The 22,343-nt window shown below is 51.8% G+C and overlaps 2 protein-coding genes across 6 annotated transcripts; one reads left to right on the top strand and one right to left on the bottom strand.

Moving 5' to 3' along the window:
* Nucleotides 1-728: 728 nt before the first annotated feature.
* Nucleotides 729-15,987, top strand: TAOK2 (TAO kinase 2). Of its 3 annotated transcripts, XM_021006674.2 has the most exons (19): nucleotides 729-1,109; nucleotides 3,799-3,965; nucleotides 4,211-4,282; nucleotides 4,415-4,516; nucleotides 5,010-5,055; nucleotides 5,276-5,372; nucleotides 5,474-5,587; nucleotides 5,774-5,865; nucleotides 5,994-6,087; nucleotides 6,196-6,277; nucleotides 6,612-6,779; nucleotides 7,860-8,111; nucleotides 8,422-8,574; nucleotides 8,661-9,026; nucleotides 9,391-9,594; nucleotides 10,189-10,428; nucleotides 13,762-13,974; nucleotides 14,158-14,340; nucleotides 14,438-15,987. In XM_021006674.2, the coding sequence occupies exons 2-19, from the start codon at nucleotides 3,834-3,836 to the stop codon at nucleotides 14,957-14,959; spliced, it is 3,132 nt and encodes a 1,043-aa protein (XP_020862333.1). In that variant the 5' UTR covers nucleotides 729-1,109; nucleotides 3,799-3,833; the 3' UTR covers nucleotides 14,960-15,987. The 3 variants fall into 3 exon arrangements, with proteins under 3 accessions (XP_020862333.1, XP_020862332.1, XP_020862334.1); XM_021006673.1 differs by lacking the exons at nucleotides 13,762-13,974; nucleotides 14,158-14,340; nucleotides 14,438-15,987 and having other exon boundaries at nucleotides 730-1,109; nucleotides 10,189-12,423; XM_021006675.2 differs by lacking the exons at nucleotides 729-1,109; nucleotides 3,799-3,965; nucleotides 4,211-4,282; ... (9 more) ...; nucleotides 14,158-14,340; nucleotides 14,438-15,987 and adding an exon at nucleotides 7,015-7,157 and having other exon boundaries at nucleotides 10,189-12,423.
* Nucleotides 15,988-17,104: 1,117 nt separating this feature from the next.
* On the bottom strand, nucleotides 17,105-22,141 carry HIRIP3 (HIRA interacting protein 3). 3 transcript variants are annotated; one of them, XM_021006677.2, is made up of 8 exons: nucleotides 21,926-22,035; nucleotides 21,611-21,737; nucleotides 21,376-21,505; nucleotides 19,875-20,992; nucleotides 18,713-18,875; nucleotides 18,134-18,232; nucleotides 17,812-17,856; nucleotides 17,526-17,598 (listed from the first exon to the last, which is right to left on the bottom strand). In XM_021006677.2, the coding sequence occupies exons 1-7, from the start codon at nucleotides 21,988-21,990 to the stop codon at nucleotides 17,849-17,851; spliced, it is 1,710 nt and encodes a 569-aa protein (XP_020862336.1). In that variant the 5' UTR covers nucleotides 21,991-22,035; the 3' UTR covers nucleotides 17,526-17,598; nucleotides 17,812-17,848. The 3 variants fall into 3 exon arrangements, with proteins under 3 accessions (XP_078008672.1, XP_020862335.1, XP_020862336.1); XM_078152546.1 differs by lacking the exons at nucleotides 17,812-17,856; nucleotides 21,926-22,035 and adding an exon at nucleotides 22,051-22,141 and having other exon boundaries at nucleotides 17,105-17,598; XM_021006676.2 differs by lacking the exon at nucleotides 17,812-17,856 and having other exon boundaries at nucleotides 17,105-17,598.
* Nucleotides 22,142-22,343: the final 202 nt, after the last annotated feature.

Genomic DNA, 22,343 nt, shown 5'->3' with positions numbered 1-22,343 from the left:
GCATGCCAGTCCTCTTGACCCCGCCCAACGCCTCCCGCGCAGGCGTAAATCGCAGTGTCTCTTTTTCCTTCTAGGCCGTCCCTCTCAAAGCTTCCCCTAGCAACAGGCTGGGACCTGAGGCGGGGTGAGCGCATGCGACCTGTCTCTTGCCAGCTCCCCTTCCCCCGCCTGCCGAGATTCGGAGAGAGAGAGGAGGGGGTGGGCTTGGCGCTCTGGACTCCTCCCCCCTTCCAGTCTCCTCCCATCGGGAGTCCGCGTGGCGGAAGCGCGCGCGCGCACTCCGGTCAGCCTCAGCCTTGCTGGGTGCGGGAGCCCTGCTGTGGCGGCGAGGACGGCGGCCGCGGGAGGGAGGTTTCCTTTGGGGCTCCTCCCTCCAGGCCCCGCCTCCTTTGGCCCGGTATCCCCCTACCGCGCCTGCGCGCTCCCGCCCGGCCACCATCTTGGAACTGGGGGGAAGCGAGAGAGGGAGAGGGAGAGAGAGAGAGAGGACTGAGAGAGGATCAGCCGCCGAGGGTCAGACAGGCAGACGAGCCGAAGGAGGGGGAGAGAAGGGAAGAAGGGGACAGGAAAAAGATTGTGAGAAGTCTAGCGGGGCCCGGGGGAAGCAGCTGCAGCAGCAGGAGGGAGCCGGTGAAGGAAGGAAGGAGGGAGAGAGGGAGGGGCGGGCAGGGTCAGCTCCAGCCTTTCCCGCCTCCCCCTGGTGGAGAGAGGGGGAAAGAGGAAGCCGGGGCGGGGGTGGGGGTCGCGGGGCTGTCACCTGCCCCTCAGCCCCAGCCACCACCGCCCCACGGGGTGCCCAGGGGGTTAGTCAGGAGGCACTCGCCGGCTTGTCATTTGCCGGCCCGAACATCTCCGAGAGGACATCGCGGGGTGGGGGGGAGTGTCAAGCGCTCCCCCCCTGTCGCCCAAGGAAGTGGGGGGGTGAGGAGGGGGCTCCCTTGCTCTCCTCCCGCCCCCTCTCCAGCCTGGGATCGGGGCAAAGCCGAGCAAAAGGCAGCGAGGGGGGTGGGGAGTCTCCTTCCCCACCTCCCAGCGACCCCAAAGCCACTGGAGGACCCTAGGAGGAGGCGACGGCGGAGACGCTGGGGCACCATAGCGACCCCCTCCAGGTAAGAAGCTTCCCCCCGCCCATATTTGCGGGGCAGCGTGGTGTGGTGGGCAGCATGCTGCACTAGTCGGGGCGGGAGGGGGGCGGGAAGGAAATGGGGGACCTAGGCTTAGTCCCCTGATTACAGTCTTAACTATCAGTGTGTGTGACCGTAGGCAGGCCAGTCGTTCTCTTAGGGCCTCAGTTTGTCCATCTGTAAAATATACTTACCTACCCCATCTGGTTCTTTTGAAGAAAGCGCATTGTACACTTTGTAAACCTTAAATCGTAACATCAATGAGTTACTAGTAGTTGTCGTAGGGAGGGAGCGCCCCCCTGAGGGAAGGGTAGGTTGGCCACCTTCTCAAGTTCTTGTCCCTTATTCAGAAGGCAGAATCCCTGCATTCTCAGGCTTTGATCTGGGAAAGCATTCTTGTATTCAGGGTGCTGATACCTTGTGACAGCTCTGCCTGGGGACTGCAGGGAACAACACTTCACCTCAATGGGGGGCTCAGATGACAGCATTCCTAATAAGTGAAGTGTCTGTAGGAAGGGGCATTTTCCCTGGATTGAACCTTTTTGTGTTATTTTTCTGTACTTCTGTAATTAAGTTTATTCTTGAGGTATGGGCCAGATTTCTGATTTGTTTGATGGCTTTAGTTGTGTGGGTCACCTGCATCCATACTGCCCTTTAAGCAAGTATTCGGAAGTCTTGTCTCTTTCTGTTGAAGGGAGGTATATATGTGGGAAGAGTACTTTCCATCCGAATTAGTGTTTCAGTCCTTACCTCTTGCTGTCTCTTTTTGTTTGACATAAGGCTTAGGATGGGGACCAGGAAGTAAGAGGTCAGATGTATTTTAAGGCTGAGATGAGAATTTCAACTAGAGTATTTTCCATACCATTTCCCTTCTCTGGATTGATAGAGAGGTTATCTGTACCCTGGTGGGCAATTTGGAGACACCCTAGTTGTCTTATACTTTTTCTTCCTATATTTGGCTTCCACATTTACAAGGGCCTTGACCTGGATACTTTAACAACTCAATCCAACAAATACTTATTAGGGTCCTACTATGTGCCAGGCACTCTATGGATACAAAACCAAAATGGTTCTTGCCTTCAAAGACCTTATGTTCTATCAGCCAATCAGTAAGCATTCTTATATATTTTATATATGTAATGTACCAGTCTGTCTGCTAGGAACTGGACTCTGAGATACGTGGGAGGAATCTAATTTTCACTTGGCTAATTGCCAGACCTACTGGTAGTTTTGTTGGCCTCCTCAGGCTGTGGGTCACTGTGTTCAGAGTAATTTGGGGGCTTGGGATAGGGAGAAGTATAATTTTAACTTGCAAATGGCCCAAGTAGTTTTGGTGACAACCCTTTCAGGCTGGGGGAGAGAGGCTTGGAGGGGCAAGGAGAAGGTATCTAATAAAGATGGAGAGCTGTAAGGATTAGGTTCTTGTTTGGCATCCCTGGGTCCTGAGAAGATATCAAGCTCAGTATTACAAGTTGAACCTCTCTACTTGTGGGGTAGGTGGAGGATGTTCTTAGTGGAAACACTAAGGGAAATGGACTGAGACTATAATTTATACTACTTATAGATGAAGATAGACCAGTCAAAAAGTGTTTGAACAAAACCTTATGTATTTTCAGCCCTGTACTGAGTGCCATGGGGGCTTCAGGAGAAGATAGGACAGGCTTTATGCCCTGAGGAGTTTATGTTCTGGTTATGGGAAGTGGGAAACTGACATGAAACAAGAGAGAGCAATAGGAGAATATAATTGAATTCCAGATTATGTGATATAGATTATAAATGTTGTAAGACCTTAAACAAGAGGGGGATTGATGGTTGGAGTGGCCAGGAAAGGCCTCTATTAAGGAGGTGGGACTGGAGCTAGGCCCAGAGTGGGGATCAGTGAAGAAACTGGCTTGACTGGAGTAGAAAGTGCTTCTTGGGGAATAGAGGGAGATAAAGTTGCGCTTGGTAAGAGATACAGGCTCAGATTATGGAGAACCTTGAAGGCCAGACAAGATAGAGTTTAGATCTGTGATTTGACCATTACATACTTGTTTGTAGAACCCTTTCTCTCCTTTCCCACCCCTAATCCCCAGTGAATATGGGTTTGACAATGGCCGGATTTCCACAGTGTCCGGCCTGGCCACTTCCTGTTCTCCTTCAGGGTCTGAGGTGGGGGGTGGGGGTGGGTGGGGGGAGGGAGTAGTGCAGAGAGCAGAAGCAGGAGGGTAGCTGGGCAGCTTTTGGGGGAGAAAGGGAAGAGCCAAAGGCTGTGGAGGGAAGAGGAGACCTAGAATTTGAGGCTGGGGGTTGGGGAGTAGGATTCCTAGATCTTTAGAGAACAAAGAGATCTTAGAAGTAGGGGGGCAAAGAACTGGGTTAGGGTGGTGGTTTTTAAGACTCTGCGATTTAAGGAACCTTCCCAGCAGTTTTATGAACTCTAGGACCATCTCTCCTCACCCCCTTCTTCTGTTGCCATGACAACTTCTTTTTTGGTGTTTAAATGTAGTTTCCACTCTGCCCCTGCTGGTCCTCAGCAGTACCTTGCCCTCAACAAAGGAATGGGGGAGGAGATGGAGACCTGGAGTCTTGTTCCTGTTCTGAGGATTTCCCCACCCACCCTCTCCCTACCCCCATCCTCCTTACCCCCTTGGCCGTAGAAACACCTATTTCTAAGGCTGTTTCTATGCTCTAGGCTGGGCCCCGATCCCCGTTCCCCACGGGGCCGACATGCCGGCAGGGGGCCGGGCTGGGAGCCTGAAGGATCCAGATGTGGCTGAACTCTTCTTCAAGGATGATCCTGAAAAACTGTTTTCTGATCTCCGGGAAATTGGCCATGGCAGTTTTGGAGCTGTCTACTTTGTGAGTGGGCTTTTCCCAACCCACCTTGTCACCTTGTGCTATGCTATTCCCTCTTTTCCCTTCCCAATTCCTTAGGCTCCTGATCTCTCTCTCAGGCTTATGCTAAAATTCTTTCCCAGGATGTCATCCTGCTGCCCCTCAGCTAATTTAGCCCATCCTCCCACTGTCTCGCCTCCTTCCTAGTTTTCTTCTGGGGTCCTGGCCCTATTGCAGAACCCTACCCTTACAACCCTACGGCCCTCTAGGCTCGTGATGTCCGGAGCAGTGAGGTTGTTGCCATCAAGAAGATGTCCTATAGTGGGAAGCAGTCTAATGAGGTAGGTACGATCTGGGAGGTACAAAGTGGGGGTGGGGTTATGGATAGAAAGAGCAACCAGGGCTCTAGGGCCATGTATCACCCCATCTGCTTGCCCATATTTATCCTGCTCTGAACTTGATTGTTCTCCTAGAAATGGCAAGATATCATCAAGGAGGTGCGATTTCTACAAAAGCTCCGGCATCCGAATACCATCCAGTACCGAGGCTGTTACCTGAGGGAACATACTGCTTGGGTAAACAGTGACTTTCTCTCCCACACTCCCCCACATCCCCAGACTTGGCCTTCCACCTGGCCCAGTCCCACACAACCAAGTTAAATTTCCGAGCATCTTTGTGTTAGTGTTCGGGCTGGGGGGGGGTGAGAGTGTAGTAATGACAACAAAGAAAGAAAATATTCGTGGTTCCTGGTCCTAAGGAGTTTAAAGTCTAGTTGGGGAGACAAGGTGAAAAACTTAAAATGGAATATTAAGTATCAGGATAAATGATAAAGCCTAAGAACATAATAGATCAGGAAGGGGGTGAGAACAGTCAGATAAAGCTTTTTGTGGAGGAAGTGAGATAAGCTGGCCCCAGAAGGATTCGAATAGGGGATGCTAGTGAGGAGGCACAATACTTAGTGTAAGAGACCCCTTGTCATTTCCTTTGGAACTGCTGGCTGCAGTTAGGAGTTGAGTTAGAGAGACTAGGTGACCTGCTTACCTCTAACTCTTGACTTTTTCCTCTTAGCTGGTGATGGAGTATTGCCTGGGCTCTGCCTCTGACCTTCTAGAGGGTGAGTGACCCTCAGGCTAGTGAGGGGAAACTGGGAAAAGATGGAATGCTAAAGTTCATATTAAAACAGTAAGGAAAAAGGAAAGGAAGCTGGAATGGTGGGGGTGGCCACAGAGGCAGGGAAGACCCCTTCTTGGGCTCTTTCATTCCTTGGCTTTCCAAATACTTTGTAAACCTTAGAACATTATATAAATGTGAGTTGTTTTCATCATTATCATTAGTGCATAAGAAGCCCCTTCAGGAGGTGGAGATTGCAGCTGTAACCCATGGTGCACTACAGGGCCTAGCCTATTTACACTCTCACAACATGATCCACAGGTATGTATCATTCCTGACCCCATCCATAAAATATTTTTTATCTTCCACTCCCAGCCCAGATATCTGATTAACCCTAGTTTGACATTCTTTACCCCTGGCAGAGATGTGAAGGCTGGGAACATCTTATTGTCGGAACCAGGCTTGGTCAAGCTAGGGGACTTTGGCTCAGCCTCCATCATGGCACCTGCCAACTCCTTTGTGGGCACTCCGTACTGGTGAGAGGCAGTGAAGATTGGGGTTTAGAGACAGAGCTGGGATGTAGAGATAGGTAGAGAAGGGCTTAAGATGAGGGGTCGGGGGAAAATAGGGTGGAGGGGAATTTGGAAAGTAGGGATTTTCAGGGCTATGGAAAAGAGACTTGGTATGACTTAGCTCCTTTTCTTTCTTGCCCTTTTTTCCAGGATGGCTCCTGAGGTGATTTTGGCCATGGATGAAGGGCAATATGATGGCAAGGTGGATGTTTGGTCTTTGGGGATTACTTGCATTGAATTAGGTAATAAGACTTTCTCTGCCTCATCTTCCCCCTCTGTCTTCCTGTGTTTCTGCCTCTTTTTTTCTGCCTCTCCTCATCTTTTTCTGCTTCACTTCTGGCCTCTATATCTCTTCTTTCTCTTTCCCCAGCGGAACGGAAGCCACCACTGTTTAACATGAATGCGATGAGTGCCTTATACCACATTGCACAGAACGAGTCCCCCGTGCTCCAGTCTGGACATTGGTGAGAAAATGGCTCTTCACAAGATAGGGCAGATTTTGGGGGAGTAGAGATAGCGTGTCAAAGTGGTTGTGCTACACTGTCTTGTTGGTTCATTCTTCATTCTTCCAGGTCTGAGTACTTCCGAAATTTTGTTGACTCTTGTCTCCAGAAAATTCCTCAAGACAGGCCAACTTCTGATGTGCTGCTCAAGGTGAAGGGTTTTTTTTGGAGAGGGGAGAGGAGTGAGATAGATGGGAGGGGGAGGGTATCTCATTGTGGAAGCAAGACCTGATTTAGAAAGCTGAAGGCTAGAGGCCAGGAAGCACAGATGATCTTAGGGAGGATAATGTATGTCCGTTTTGGCAAGGGAGCCTGAGTGAGTGTGGGTGAGAACTGCTGGGTCCTGAAAAAGGGAAATGCTAGGGCTTTCATTGATAGGGAAGGGAGTTAGGGTCTGGTCTTTAGGATGCCTGCATTCCGAAAAGGGAAGGGAGGGGGAGGGGGCAGAGCAAATGTCTAGGTGTCACACTGGCTTCTTCCTTTAGCACCGCTTTGTGCTCCGAGAACGACCCCCCACAGTGATTATGGATTTGATCCAGAGGACCAAGGATGCAGTTCGGGAACTAGATAACCTACAGTATCGAAAAATGAAGAAGATCTTATTCCAGGAGGCACAGAATGGCCCCAGTGCTGAAGTCCCTGAGGAGGAGGAGGTGAGCAACTGTTTCCTGGCCAAGGATCACATTTACTTACTCATTCATTCATTCAGTGGATATTTGTTGCAGCTAGTGTGTGCAATAATGATAACCACTCACATTTTTATAGTGCTTTAAAGTTTACACATCGCTTTCCTCACAATAACTCTGTGAGGTAGATAGTGCAAGTAGTGTTATCCCCATTTTACAGATGAGGAAACTGAGGCTCAGAGAGGTTAAGTGACTTGCCCATGGTTTCACAGCTAGTAAGTGGCGGAGCCAGAACTTGAACCCACAATGCAGTGTGCACAATGCACTCTGGTTGGCGCTGTGGGAATACAAGGATGACTAAGACACAGTCCCTGCCCTCGTGGAGCTTATACTGTAGTAGGGGAGGTAAGACAAATACACAAATAACTAATAGTACAAGGCAAAATTTGAAAGGTGCCATACAAGGAGTTCATATAGAGGACCATGGGGGTTTAGGAGGGAGTAGTTATATACATCGGGGGAATAGAGAAGGCTTTGTGGAAAGGATGACATTTGAACAGCACCTTAAAGGTGTAGGAGGATATCAAGAGTCAGAACTTGGGTTTGTGGGGTGGAAAGGAGGGAGGGAGGACATTTTAGGCAGAATGCATAGCGTAGCATAAGCAAAAATGTGGAAGAAGGCAGTGATAGCGTATATTTGGGGAACAGCAGGTTATCTAGTTTGGCTGGAGTAGAGGATGTGTGTTGGGTAGCAGAGCAATGGAAGTCTAGAGAGGTAGGTTGGGGCCAGGTTTTGGAGGGCTGTGAATATCAGGATAGAGTTTGGACTTTACCCTTTAGGCACTGGGGAGCTTTTGAGGTGTTTGAGTAGGGGTTATGACTAGACCTGGCCAACTCTAGTATTTCTTTTTGTCCCAGCGTTAGTTATGCTACCGTCCTTCCCCTTCCTCTCCCCCCAGATTCACTTCCCTAATTCCCACCCCAGTGGTCCCAGCTCACCTGGTGTCCTCATCCTCCTCCTTCTGATCCTGGGACCTCCCTAGCACATTATGGCTCTCACCCCAGTCCCTTCCATGACTGTTCTTAGTGTATACTCTGTGTTCCCAGGAGACGGAGCCCTATCTGCACCGGGCAGGGACGCTGACTAGTCTGGAGAGCAGCCACTCGGTGCCCAGTATGTCTATCAGTGCCTCCAGTCAGAGCAGCTCTGTTAACAGCCTAGCAGATGCATCTGACAATGAGGATGAGGAGGAAGAAGAAGAGGAGGAGGAAGAAGGCCCAGAGACTGGCGAGATGGCCATGATGCAGGAAGGTGAACATACAGTCACCTCTCACAGTTCTATCATCCACCGTCTCCCTGTAAGCAGTATCTCCTTAGCATGCCACTTTTGTGGGGGGGACCTGGGAGGTTGGGAGAAAGAGGAACCTGATGCAGACACTAGCAATGGACACAACCCTGGAAAGTCACGTGGAGTCAGTGTCTCCTGTTGTAGAGATGGCTTAGCACTACTCTGTCTTGGTAGTCTGACTTAGAAGGGTCCATATTTAAAAACTCAGAAATCTGGGCCTCTAAGACTATTTCTCTTTTTCTCCATTGCTTAGGCCCTTGGTCCCAAGAATTCAGGTCCATGAGATATCTGTTCCTCATTCTCCCCCTTTCTTTCTCCAGGGCCCTGAGAACCTATATGATGATCCTTATCAGCCAGAGCTACCCACAGGACCCTTACAGGCTCCTCAGCCTCCAGCTTCTTCCTCCTCCGCCCGTCGACGGGCCTACTGTCGAAACCGGGACCACTTTGCTACCATCCGAACTGCCTCTCTGGTGAGTTGGGACCAAGGGCCAGAGACTGGCAATGGCCTTTAGATTTGGTATTCTGAGTCCTTTCTTCTTGTGCTCTCTGAACCCAGGTGAGTCGTCAGATCCAGGAGCACGAGCAGGACTCGGCCCTGCGGGAGCAGTTGAGCGGCTATAAGCGAATGCGACGGCAGCACCAGAAACAGCTGCTGGCTCTGGAATCAAGGCTTCGGGGTGAGCGGGAAGAGCACAGTGCCCGACTGCAGCGGGAACTGGAGGCCCAGCGGGCTGGCTTCGGGGCTGAGGCAGAAAAACTGGCCCGGCGCCACCAAGCCATTGGGGAGAAGGAGGCCCGAGCCGCCCAGGCCGAGGAGCGCAAGTTTCAGCAGCACATTTTAGGCCAGCAGAAGAAGGAGCTGGCCGCTCTTTTGGAAGCGCAGAAACGTACTTATAAGCTGAGGAAGGAACAACTCAAGGAGGTGAGGGGAATGGAGAAACAAGAGGGAGAGGACAGGAAAGAGAATGGAGGGAAAGATGGTTGGGTTGTAAAGAGGGCCACAGTGGGAGGAGGGCAGAAAGGAGACCTTTGGGTATCTCCCATTCCTCCTCCTCCTGGCCCTTTTCCTCTGTTCCTTCCATCTCCCTCTTTCCTTACCCTCATCTTCCTCCTTCTCTACATGTGGGAGGAGAAGAGATTGGGAAAGAGTCAGAGAGTGTAAACAATAGAGACACAGGACAAAGAGGAGAAATAGAATTGGTGGGCTAGATGACAGAACATCCAGAGGAGGCCTGGTGGAGCCAGCCCTGAGTGACCTCCGATGGAACTTTCCATGCTCTGCTTAGGAGCTGCAGGAAAATCCAAGCACCCCCAAGAGGGAGAAGGCCGAGTGGCTGCTGCGCCAGAAGGAGCAGCTGCAGCAGTGCCAGGCCGAGGAGGAGGCTGGGCTGCTACGGCGCCAACGACAGTACTTTGAGCTTCAGTGCCGCCAGTATAAGCGTAAAATGCTCCTGGCCCGCCACAGCCTGGATCAGGACCTGCTGCGGGAGGTAGGCTGGACCTAGCGCTATGTTCCCCCCTCTTCCACTTCTTTTCATGTCCCTTTCTATCCTTTCTTCTCCCATCTCTTCTGCTTTCTCCATGTCCTCTTCCTTACAGCTCCATTCTGCCCTTCTGCTTCTCTGCCTTTCTCCTTCCTCCCTCTTATACCTCTGTACTTCCTTTTCCCAATCAGGTCTCTATCTTCTTCCTTCTCTGAACTCCCAGCTCTTCCTACTCATCATTTTTCTTCTGAGCTTGCTCGCACTTCCTTCTTCTATTCCAGTTTTCTCAACACTATCTACTTCTAGGTTTTCCTCTTTGAGGTTCTAAACCCTGTACTCTTCATTCCACATTTCCTGCCCATTTAGCTCTCCCTTACTCTTCTCCCCTGAAGCTTCCCAGCAGGAGTTCTCCTTCTGCTTCTTATAGACCTGCTGCTGCTGGGTGTTTTCCCAGTCCCCAGAGGAGCCCTTGGTGGTTTGTGGCTCCCTTTTGAGATGTCACCTTCCTTCATCCCTATCCTTTCTCTAAGGCCTTTCCCCAACCATCCCCCAACCCTGATCCCACTGCTGTGCCCCTCCACCCTTTCCCTGCCCCACCAGGACCTGAACAAGAAGCAGACTCAGAAGGACCTCGAGTGTGCCCTGCTGCTGAGGCAGCATGAGTCGACTCGGGAGCTGGAGGTGAGGCAGCTCCAGGCTGTGCAGCGTACCCGAGCCGAGCTCACCCGTCTGCAGCACCAGACGGAGCTGGGAAACCAGCTGGAGTACAACAAGCGGCGTGAGCAGGAGCTGCGCCAGAAACACGCTGCCCAAGTCCGCCAGCAGCCCAAGAGCCTCAAAGTACGTCCTGGCGAGCACCCCCCAGCCCCCCAATCCCTTACCCCTCAGGCCCTGGACCCGAGCTCTGGACCCCTGGGACAACAGCAGGCTTGGGAGCTGCCCAGTAGCAGCGCCAGATTGGAGGAGCGGAGCCTGCTAGGAGAGGAGGCAGCCCAGGAACACAGGACACTGGGAGAGAAGGAAGCAACTGTCCAGGAGCGGAGAATTCTGGGAGAGGCAGGGGCTAGGGCCTCCATAGGACCAGAGGAGCGGAGGATTGTGGGGGAGGAGGCCGAGGAGGTAGTGGCCCTGTCCGCCAGCACTGGGGAGCGGAAGATTCTGGGAGACCAGACATGGAGGCTACCCCATGGGGTGGAAGCTGAGGATCCTGAAACCCTGTCCCTCAGCTCCAGGGAGCGAAGGATTGTCGGCCAGGAAGAGGCTGAGGAGTGGAGGTTGTGGGGGAAGGAAGAGTGGAGTATCATGGGAGAGGAGTTGGAGCTAGGATGGGTCCAGGGGCCACTGTTGCCCCCAGTCCTGGAGGAGGATGAGGATGAAGAAGCCCCCATTGGGACTCCCAGGGATCCTGGGGATGGTTGTTCGTCCCCTGAGATTCCTCCTGAGCCACCCCCTGGTCCCCTAAGACTGAGCCCCACTAGTCAGCTCCTAGGCCTCTTGTCCCATGGCCTCCTGGCTGGTCTGTCTTTTGCTGTGGGTTCCTCCCCAGGCCTCTTGCCACTACTACTGTTGCTACTGCTCCCACTCTTGGCAGCCCAGGGAGGAGGTGGCCTACAGGCTGCCCTGTTGGCTTTGGAAGTAGGACTAGTGGGACTGGGGGCCTCATACTTGTTGCTCTGCACAGCCTTGCACATGCCTCCCAGCCTTTTCTTGCTGTTGGCCCAGGGGGTGGCCCTGGGGGCAGTGCTAGGGCTGAGTTGGCGAAGGGGCTTAGCCGGGGTGCCCCTAGGCCTTGGGGCTGCGTGGCTCTTAGCCTGGCCTGGCCTAGCTCTGCCCTTAGCAGCAGTGGCAATTGGAGGCAGCTGGTTAAGGCAACAGGGTCCAAGGCTTCGGCGGGAGCTGTCCAGGCTCTGGCTGCGGGCCTTATTACGCCTATCACCATCAGCCTTCCGGACCTTACAAGGCTGTGGGGCTGTAGGCGACCGGGGCCTCTTTGCCCTCTACCCTAAGACCAACAAGGACGGCTTCAGAAGCCGGCTGCCAGTCCCAGGACCCCGCCGGGGGCGTCCACACCGGCCCCACAATCCCCTGGCCTTACTGGCCCAAGCTTGGGCCCTGTGCAAAGGGTGGAATTGGCGACTGGCTAGGGCTGGAAGGGGACTAGCTGCACACCTGTCCCCTGGGGCTGCCCAGGCATTGGCCCGATGGGGGTTGCTTCGGGGGGAACGCCCAAGTAGGATCCCCCGGTTGCTGAAGCATGGTCAGCGATGCCCAAGACCCCCAGCCCCTCCCCGAGTCCCTCCTGGGGCCACCTCCAGCCACCGTCTCCGTACTAGGCAGCCCCGAGCCTTGCCACCCTGGAGGTGATTCCTTCCCACTACTCACCCCAGCAGAGAGCACATGCACTTTATCTCCCACCCCACTGGCATGGGGAGGATCTTCCCCAGCCCTTATTCCTTCCCTTCCTTTGTGTGTTCTGTCCTTTTGTCCACCAAAGGCCCCTCAATAGAAGGGGTTCCTATAGGTTTTGCAGACAGTTTGCCCTTCCTAGCCATTAAATTGGGAAGTGACACTTATTTATGTTCCCTCCTCAGCACCCCTAAATTATTGGTGTCTTCCCACTGTGTGTGTCCTCATCCTCACCCTCATTACTTCTCCAGGGCCTGGGCAGTGTCCCCTCTGGTTTGGGGCAGGGCTAGCTGGGAGGGGTAGTCACTTTTTTTCATATGATTTTGATTTGGTTTTTCTGTTTCTTACCTCCATCCCCAACCCTGCTCCTCAATTGCCCCCCACCCCCAAGAAAGATAAACATTAATAAAACATTCGAGCGGAACCATACCCTTGGCTCAGGCCGCCGCCTCCGTCTGCTTTGTCCTGCCGACCCTCAGCCTTCCCTGTAACCCCCCAGAGCCCAACTCAGAGCCCACTTCATCCCTCTCCTATCCCACCCCATGGCTGTCTGTCCCCCTCACTCCCATCTCCATTGTGTCCCTCTTCCCCCATCCTTGTCCTTTTTCGCTTTGCTCTCCTGGCAGTGTTCCCTGCCCTACAATGGTTTTGCATTAGTTTCTAGGGCCCAGAATATGGGAGGTGTTGGCTCCCTTGCCCCTAAGATATTCATCCCCTTGAGGCTTGGGTCTCTTCCCATCATCTCACCTGGACCTGTTAATCAGATGCCTTTGTCATCCTACCTTATGCCTTTGTTCATTCTGCCTTGCCCCTTCACTGCACATTCTCCACTCCACCCACAGTCTTGTCCAATCTGCCTGCCTTCCCCTTCCCTCATTCAGGCATGGCCCTTGAGGGCTAGGGGAAGGGGGAGGGTAGCAAGCCCCCCATAGGGGGCAAACAGACTGAAGGGTAAAGCGTGGATCCTATGGGACAGGCTGGGGATAGGGGACTAAAAAAGATGGGTCTGGTTGTGGGAATGGAATGCATCAAGTGGAAGGACAGGCAGTGAGGAAAGGGAAAACCGAAGTAAGAAGTAAGATCTGGGAGGAGAGAGGGAATGGGGCATATAGCACTGGGTGTATTGTCAGGGCAATAGTTCCACAACCACCTGTGGTCCTTGCACCGTCAGGGCCAGAGACTCTTTATAGTCCCTTCTGCCATCCCTCGCCCCACTCCCTGCTGCCTCCTTATATAGGTCAGGTCCCTGTACTGGGAGAGCACCAGGGAGGGCACAATGCCTTCTCTCCTGATTCCCAGTTGGTGGTAGACTTTCCCTTCCCCAAGGCGCCATTTGTAAGACTCTCTTCATAGTGCTCTGGTCCTTAAAGTGTGTTCTGTATGTCAACTTTACCCTTTTCACTGGTTCCCCATCTCTTGGTCATGTATTCTGTGGTTCTCAGTCATTTGTTTTCTCACATGTGTGTTCTCTTTGTCTCTTGTGCACACTCTACTTTCACTGCATGCTTTCTCACTCATCTCTAGCTCCATGCATATTTATGTTTTCCGATACTGTCTTGAGTATTTTCTGTGCTATGTTCTGTGTTCAGTGTAATTCATACTCTTCTGTCTTTGTGTTTAGCTTCCCCTCTCTCTGTCTAACATGTTTTCTGTTTCTCTCCCCTCTCTCTGTCTGCTTCGGTCTTTCCCTCTCCCTCCTTGTCTTCCCTTACCCCCCTTCCTTTGCCCTGTCCCATCATCTCTCCACTCAACCCATCCACTCCGTAGTCGAAGGAGTTGCAGATCAAGAAGCAGTTCCAGGAGACATGTAAGATCCAGACTCGGCAGTACAAGGCCCTTCGGGGGCACCTGCTGGAGGGCACCCCCAAGGCCCAACACAAGAGCCTCCTTAAGCGGCTTAAAGAGGAACAGACCCGAAAGCTGGCCATCCTAGCAGAACAGTATGACCAGTCCATCTCTGAGATGCTCAGCTCCCAGGCAGTAAGGCTCAGCAACGACACAGAGCTTGGGGGGGAAAACAACTGGCCTAATGTTAGAGGCAGAATGCCTCAGCAGTCATGGAGGGAAGGTGGGAGAAATTCAGGGCAGGGAACAGGTTTGGAGCCCAGGGTGGGGGGTCAGGTGTTTCTTTGACGTCTGACCCCAGCTCCTACCCTCTCCTAGCTTCGCCTGGATGAGACCCAGGAGTCAGAGTTCCAGGCACTGCGACAGCAGTTGCAACAGGAGCTGGAGCTGCTTAATGCCTATCAGAGCAAGATCAAGATACGGACAGAGAGTCAGCATGAGCGTGAAGCACGGGAGCTGGAACAGAGAGTGGCACTAAGGCGGGCCCTTTTGGAGCAGCGGGTACGGGTAGGGGCCCCAGAGCGTTGGGGGTGGAGGAAAGCTGATGCATATATCCCTCCACCCAGACCCAGCCCTGAGTACATATCGTATGTCATAGGTGGAGGAAGAGCTGCTGGCACTGCAGACAGGTCGGTCAGAGCGCATCCGGGCGCTGCTAGAACGGCAGGCTCGGGAGATCGAGGCTTTCGACGCAGAAAGCATGAGGCTGGGTTTCTCCAGCATGGCTCTGGGAGGCATCCCAGCTGAGGCTGCTGCCCAGGGATATCCCGCCCCTCCCCCAGCCCCTGCCTGGCCCTCCCGCCCCGTACCTCGATCAGGGGCTCATTGGAGCCATGGTCCTCCTCCACCTGGCATGCCCCCCCCAGCTTGGCGCCAGCCTTCTCTCCTGGCACCACCAGGTCCCCCAACCTGGCTGGGGCCACCACCCCAGACAGGGCCTCCCCGAGGTGGGGCCCTCCTGCTGCTAAGGAATAGCCCACAGCCCCTACGCAGAGCAGCCTCAGGGGGTGGGGGGAGTGAAGGAGTGGGGCCTGGCTCAGTAGCAGGGCCTGGGGCTCTGAGCCGAAGTACTAGTGTTGCTTCTCACATCCTTAATGGCTCTTCCCATTTCTACTCCTGAACCGTGTGGGGGGCTTGGTGATGTCCCTTGCTTGGGTTCCCTCCACCTAGGCTGAAAGAAGACAGGGGTGGGGGTAGAGAGCTGATGCCAGGGTTTCCCTGGGGCTGGAAGGGCCTAGGTCCCTCAGCAACTGGACCCTGGAAGATTGAGGTCCTGAGTCAACCCTTAGAAGGGGAGGTGTCAGCACATTGCTCCGACTCCCCCTAGTACCTTCTCATTTTGTGAGCTTCCCTTGGGATGAAGTCAGGCCCCTGGGCTCTGGGCTTGGGAGTATAGCTTGGGCCCCAGTGCAAACCCAGGAATTCCTGACTTTCCCATCATGGTGCCAGTATCTTCCTCCATCATGGACTGGGGAAGGGGGAGATTGTGTGCGTGTGTGTGCGTGTGTGCGTGTGTGCGTGTGTGTGTGTGTGTGTGTGTGTGTGTGTGTGTGTGTGTGTGTGTGTGTGAGAGAGAGAGAGAGAGAGAGAGAGAGAAATACCCACCTAGGGTGCCTTGGGAACCTGTATAGAGTCCCTGGGCAGTGGGGGAGGGGTGGTGGGGTGTAGATACATAGATATATTCAGAGAAATATAATAATCCCTCCAGGTGCCCTCATCATGTTGTTGCCAAGGGAACTCTGGGCCCAGGGGGCATGAGATTGGGTCCTAGGAGGAGAGCAGGGTCTGGGGGTATGAAAGGCCCCTGGGTGGCAGGGAGAGGAGGAGGATACCTGGGTAGAAAGCTCAGTACCCCTCCTCTGAACCCTGCTTCCCCCATTGCTGTCTGATGTCCTGTGCCCGTCTTGTCAAGTTAATTTTTTTTTTAAGTCAGGGTTGGGGCTGGGGAGGGGGGAGTGAGGGTTAGACCTGGGAAGAGGCAGCTCCCTGGGGGTGGCAAATCAGAAGGAAACCTCACAGCCCCCTTTATATTCCTGCTGTTAGAGGCAGGATGGGGGCAGTCAGGGCCAAGGCTCCTGGAACTTAGGGGCCATCATGGAACCCTGGGGCCAGGGGAGCTTTTAATAAACTGTTGGATATTCTAACCAGCTCCTTGACTCAGGCTTTCTCTCTAAGATGGGCAACATTAAGCTGTGCCCCTCATTTTCCAGGTGGCACACTGGAATCATGGAGCTTCCTGGCCAGGCCCTTGCCTTATTGGAGTTTACACTGGTCTGGTGCTTTGGATTCCCATTCATTTATGTCAGTCATTTCTGACCCCAGGGCCCCTCCCAACTACACCTTTCCCCCCTTACAATGAAATCTCCATCATTACCTTAAAAGTTAAGCAAAACCATTATGACATGAAGAGTATAAGCAATATTCCGTTTCACAGTCTCCTACTACTCCAAGATAAGTATTTTGTCATCTCTTCTCCAAGGCTGATTGTTCATTTTAATTATTCAGTGGGCTTCCCTTTTAGTTCTGTCTTTTGGAAGAGGCAGTCTTGAAGCCTGGCCTAACTACCTTAACATTCCACTCCAAGAGAAGAGGTTCTGTTTAGCTATCCTCAGTAGCAAAGCTGAATAACCCTGGGCTTGCCCAATTTATTTATTTGGGGGGCGAGGACATGCTTGCCCAATTTAAAGCCTGAACTAAGTTGAAGCAGGTGGGAAAAGGCCAGTTGGAGACTAACAGGCTATAATCCAGGTGTGAGCAGAACACCTGCTTCCAGGTCTTAGGCCAGGGGAACAGACTACTGTTTTAGAAACCAAATATGGCTGAAAGGAACCCTTGGCAGTATTTAGTGTGGCTTCTTCATTTGACTTATGATTAAATAGACCTTAAGAGGTAAATTAAGCTTGTCTAAAATGACATGGCTGGTTAAGACTCCTGGAGGAGTTACAGCTTCATTTCTCAGAGCTCTTGTGAGAAAGGAAGCAGCAATGAGCTAAAACCACTGGTTTATCTGTCCCAGTGGTATACTGCATCTCACCTTTGCATACAGGAAAACTAAGAGAGCTTAAGTGATCAGAAGGGGAGATGAAAGAGAAGTATAGAAAGTTTTCATAGGCTGTTTTGGAGTAAAAATGGTTGGTTACTGGGTCCAAGCCTTGAGAACTGCAGTGATAAGCAATCTGAGTTGGGCCAGCTTTCCTGAACCTTGGCCCAGAAAAAAAGGCCCTGGCCTCGCTTCCGTTTTGAACCAGAAACATGAAACAATAGATAACAAATATTCATTTATTGAGACTTTTAAAGCCCACACAAATGCCAATATTTCAGTCAAAACAGGAGAACAAGAATCTAAGAGCCCAGACTCTCAACTTTATCCTTGTAGGTATGAAAGCCACTGCTGTTACATTCACCATTCCAGGTAAGAAAAAGGTTTACCTACCATGGACAGACAAAACTGGAAACAGGAAAGGAAATACATTTATAAATACTTAGACCCAGTAGGGGGTGCTCTATACACTTTATACAAGGGCAGGAGCAGATTCCTTCCTATGCTTAGAGGCACTGTGGCTTCTAGAAGCTGTGGGGCTGCTTAGTCACTCTCCCCATCACTGCTGATGATGCCCCGAAGGTTTGACCAGTCAGTAGGTGGTGGGTGGGCCCTTGGCTCATCCCCATCTGAATCCAGGGCTCTTCGATGATATAGCTCCTCCTGCAGTAGCCCAACTTCCCCACGAGGGTTCCAGGCATTTCGTCTCCGAGACCGCCCTAAGAATTACAGCATTTAGAACTAGAATGGATCTTAACGATTCTTCCTAGCTATTTTGTGGAGAAGAAAACAGACCCTGAGAGATTATGGCATCCAAAGTCACAAAGATGGTCACGAATATAGTAAGTAGGGCAGCCAGGATCTGAACAAACTTCCAAAAGAGTGCTTCAGCATGTTCCCTTATGAAAGCAAAAGGTCAGTGTGGAACTGACCTGAAAGCCTTTTTCCCTTTTCTGTTTTCACCACTCTTCACACCCCTATATAGAATAATAATAGCATTAAGATTGTGCCTTAAGGGATCTTATTTGATCCTAACAACAACTTTATTAGGTAGGTGCTATTATTATCCCCAATTTTCAGGTGAAGGAGTAGAGAATGATAGAAGTTAAGTGACTTGCCCAGTCAAACAGCTAGTGTGTTAGGTAGAATTTGAACTCAAACCCTCTTGACTCTGGCCTTCTATTCACTATGCCACCTAACTACCTCTACACACCTGCCTCACTCTCTGCAGCTCCCCTTTCCTCACATCCGTACCTGAACTACTGATGATGTTACTGACATCCAAAGAGGCCATCTCTGCTGCCTCCTCCCTTCGCTCCTTCACTGCTCGGCACTTCTCCAGGGAAGGGTTACCTGAGAGAAAGAAAAGGACTAGGTTTGTTTTTTGTTGTTGGGTTTTTTTTTTAAGTTCAGCCTCAACATCTTTTCCAACCTAGGATGGAACAAGGAGAGTGACCTCCAGAAGAAGGAAGTGGCTTGGGCCAATACCCTCTTACTCATTACTCTTTCCATTTCCTGAATCTTTCTTTGACTTGTCTTCCTCACTATCTCTTCAATCACTGGCTCTTTCCATTTTCTTTTTAAGCAGGACTTTCCTTGAGCTCCTCTGGAATTTTGTGTCCTCAACCTATCACTGTCAATCTGATCACCCAGGATGTCAATAAAAATTTTCTGCCTACCATGTGTGCAAGGTACCATTCCAACCACTGGAGATACCTGCCCTCCCCACCCCACCCCCCGTCAAAAAAATAGCAAGCCCAGTTTTCAAGAAGCTTCTATCCTAATGGGCTTCCCCTCTTTCCTTGTTTCCCTTCCCAGTTGTCTTCACCTTACCCTCTAAGCCTAAATCTTGCAGTTCTGCCTTGAGGACTCTGAGTCGTTCCTGATGAGAGCGGCAGGAACCCAACAGTCTCTTGTAATTTCTATGGGCACCACAGGCTCGAATGTATCGCTTTAGCCGAACTACTGCAGGGTGGTCCTCTCCTCTTCGAGAGCCCTGGAATAGGAAGGCTGAAAGTGAGATTGTAGTCACCAAGGACTACAGCCAGGTTGGGGGCAAGATAGAGAAAAACAAACCCTCAGACTTCATCCTTGACTCATAGTTGACCGACTCTTCTGAAGAATCCATTTACACTCTCTCCTTACCCTTTCCATACAAAGGATTGCTCCAAATCACCAATAAGAAATTTGAATCAAAGTGATATTGTTTTACCTCATACCCAGTAAAAATTGACAATGACAAAAGATGTGAGTCATTCAGTATCGAAAGGTGATGAAAAGAGACACTAGTACGTATACTGTTGGTAGAGCTGTGAATTGGTCTAACCATTCTGAAAACCAATTTGGAACTGTACTAAGAAAGTGACTAAAATATCCATATCCAGAGATCCTACTATTTGGCATACACCCTAAGAAGGCCAAAAATAGAAAGGTCCCACATACACTAAAATAGCAGCACATTTTATAGTTGCAAAGAACTGGAAACAAAAGTAGGTGCCAGTGGACAGGGGAAAATGGGGTATAAAAATATAATGGAATAACATTGCCGTAAGAAACCATGAATATGAATAAAGAGAAGTACACATTTATATGAATTGATGTAAAGTGAAGTAAGCAAAACCAGGAAAATAATGAAAACAATTGATTACAACAATGAAGGAAAGAACAAAAATGTATTTGTCCCAGAAAAACAGAAGAGAAAACACACTTCACTCCCTTTTTTGTAGAGATGGGCGACTATGGATGTGAAACACTGCATATACTGTCAGGCCATTGACGTGTTGGGTTTTGCTGAACTGTCTTCCCCCTTGCCCCCTTTTCTATTGTTTGTTACAAAGTATGAGTGGAGAGAAGTGGGATACATTTGGAATAGAAGCAGACATAAGAACAAAAGGTATCTATATAATTTTTTTTAACATAAATAATTTTTAAACCAAATCTTTCCTTCCTGTCCTCTCAACCCTGCCCCCCCGCACTCCCATGCCCCATGTCTCACCTTCCCTGATTTGGCCTCTGGGCTACTATCCTGTGAGGAAGTGGAAGAGGGTGGTACACGGCCCTTTCTGGCCTCCTTCTTCTTGGTCCTTCCTGTCCTTTCTTCCTCATCTTCACTTGTTTCAGACTCATTCTCAATGTTTTTGACTTCCTTCTCCCTGGAGCAACTCTTGTTACTGTCATCCGTTCCACTTTCCTCCTCACTGGGAGCTTTTTTCCTTCCCTTCTCTGCCTCACTGCTATCCTCGCTCTCTTCCTCCACAGCCTTTTTCTCTCCCTTCTTCCCAGAATTGCCCTTCCCCTTCTTGTCCCTCTCTTCTTCACTGCTTTCACTCTGTTTCAGTGACTTCTTCCCTCCTCTTGCAGTTTTTGCTTGCTTCCCTCCTGGCTTCCCTCCCCTTATTTTCTGGTCCCTGCAATACTCATTGCTTTCCTCTTCCTCATCACTACTCGTGCTATTGTCTTTCACCACTTTTCTCATTCCCTTCTTCCTAGAACTCCCCTTAAATCTAGTGTTCTCTTCAGCAACTGGTTTTGGTTCCCTTTTCCTAGCCAGATCTTTTTTCTCATCGTCTTCACTACTTTCCTCATTCGCTGACTTTCCAACCACCTTCTTCCTGGCAGAATACTCCTTCATTTCCTCTGGAGGTTTTGGTCTCTTCTTCTGAGGTATAACTCCGTCCCCCCCCTCACTGTCAGTCTGATCACTGTTAGTCAGCTGCACGGCTTTCCTTGCTCCCTTCATTCTAGGATTTACTTTCTGCTCCTCCTTACCTGGCTTTGTTGATTCCTTCTTTCCAACCCTACCCTTATGTTTGTGACATGCTTCCTCCTCACTGCTGCTTTCACTCTCCTCCTCCAAAACTTCCTTTACTCCCTTCTTTCTTACAATGGCCCTAAACTCCTCTTCTTCCTCCTCTTCTTCGCTTCCTTCCTCAAGGTCCTCATCCTCCTTAGTTGTCATCTTCCTGGATGGAGTTAGACTCTCCTCAGGCTCCTTCACCCCCTTCTCAGAAGAGCAGCAATCCTTTGTTGTTATACCATTCCCTGCCAGGGACCTTGGGGAGCTTGGGGGGCTCTCGGGCTGGGGATCAAGGCCTGAGTCATCTGAGCTGTGTTCTGGAATGCACAAGGAAGCCAAATCTGCAAACAAGAACTTTCCTCCACTGTGGTTAGCAGTCCCTCCCCCCATACCTTTTTTTCCCCTGCCCCTTTCTCAGCATCCTTGGGCCCCGACATAAGGAGTTGGATCTTCCATGTCCGAGAGGTGGATGACCAAGCTTAAGTCAAAGGGGATGTGGGCACCGAGTTGGGGTGGGGAGGGAGTAGAGGAAACCAGAACAGGAGGGGAAAAACGAGGACAGGATGATGGAAAACAGCTGGGTGCTCAGGTTCAGGTCCTGGCTGAGCCAGGGACAACATCCAGGTAGGGGTGGGCTACCCTCGTTCCACCAGCAAGAAGGGGGCAGCCCCTCCGCCCTCCCGCCGCTTGGCGGGCCGACCTGTCTCTGAGTTGATGCACGGCTTCCTCCTCTTCTTCACTTGGGACGTTCTGGAGGCGCTGGCTGGGCTGAGGGGCCGCTTCACCCGGTCCTGGTCCCCAGACAGCAGCTCCTCTTCCTCCTCATCCCCCTGACAGGGGACGGGAACGTCAGTGGGAAGGGGCCAGCAGGAGAGTCCCGGGGCCTCCCCTCCCCCAGCTCCCTTTCCCACGCCGCCGCGGGGGGCCGAACCCACCTCCACCTGCATCTTCAGCAGCTCCTCCTCCACCAACCGCTTCAGCTTCCTCTTGTCCTCGGGTTCCAGGTGGTCCAGGCCCACATGGGCCAGGTACTTCTGTCGCACGATGGAGTGGGTCAGCACGCTGGGGGGCGGGACTCGGAGTCAAGGGGAGGGCGCGGGGGCGGGCTCGGGTGCCCCTCCCCATCGGGCTCCCCGGGCGGGGTGCGGCCCGACGCGGCCCACCCAGGCTCTCTCCCGCGGCTCGGTGCCCGGGGGGCCCGAACCCTCCCTCGTCTCCCTTCTCCTCCCCTATCCCTTCTCCCCTCTCACCTCAGGTCGGGGCGACCCCGGAAGAGGCTCCGGATGAAGTCCTGCATCTCGCGTTCCCGCGCCATCTTGCCCCGCCCCCTGTCCTGCTCCCACAACTCCCGCCTTTTCCCCACCCTTGCACATGCCTCTTTCTCGCACCGTTTCCTCCCCTTCCAGGCCACCGTAGTTTTGGCTCGATCGGGGCGGAGCTTCACGCTGTAAGTAGTAAGTTGCGGAGGCGGTCTGCTAGCCAGGGGGCGGGAAGCGGCCTCCGAGTGGAATTGTGAATTTGGTGATTTTTCTCTTTTTCGAAAAGATGTGCTCAGTTTTGCTTGGGTAAATCGCTGCAGGCGCTTCCGCCGCGCTCGGGTGCGACGTATTCATTTCGCAAAGTCTGAGCGTGGTCCTAATTCTTCCAGCGTAACATCATGAGTTTAAA

This window comes from Phascolarctos cinereus, unplaced genomic scaffold (genome assembly GCF_003287225.1).
Source record: "Phascolarctos cinereus isolate Bilbo 61053 unplaced genomic scaffold, phaCin_HiC Scaffold_4;HRSCAF=312, whole genome shotgun sequence".
Lineage (NCBI taxonomy): Eukaryota > Metazoa > Chordata > Mammalia > Diprotodontia > Phascolarctidae > Phascolarctos > Phascolarctos cinereus.
This window is presented reverse-complemented; position numbering and strand designations above follow the sequence as displayed.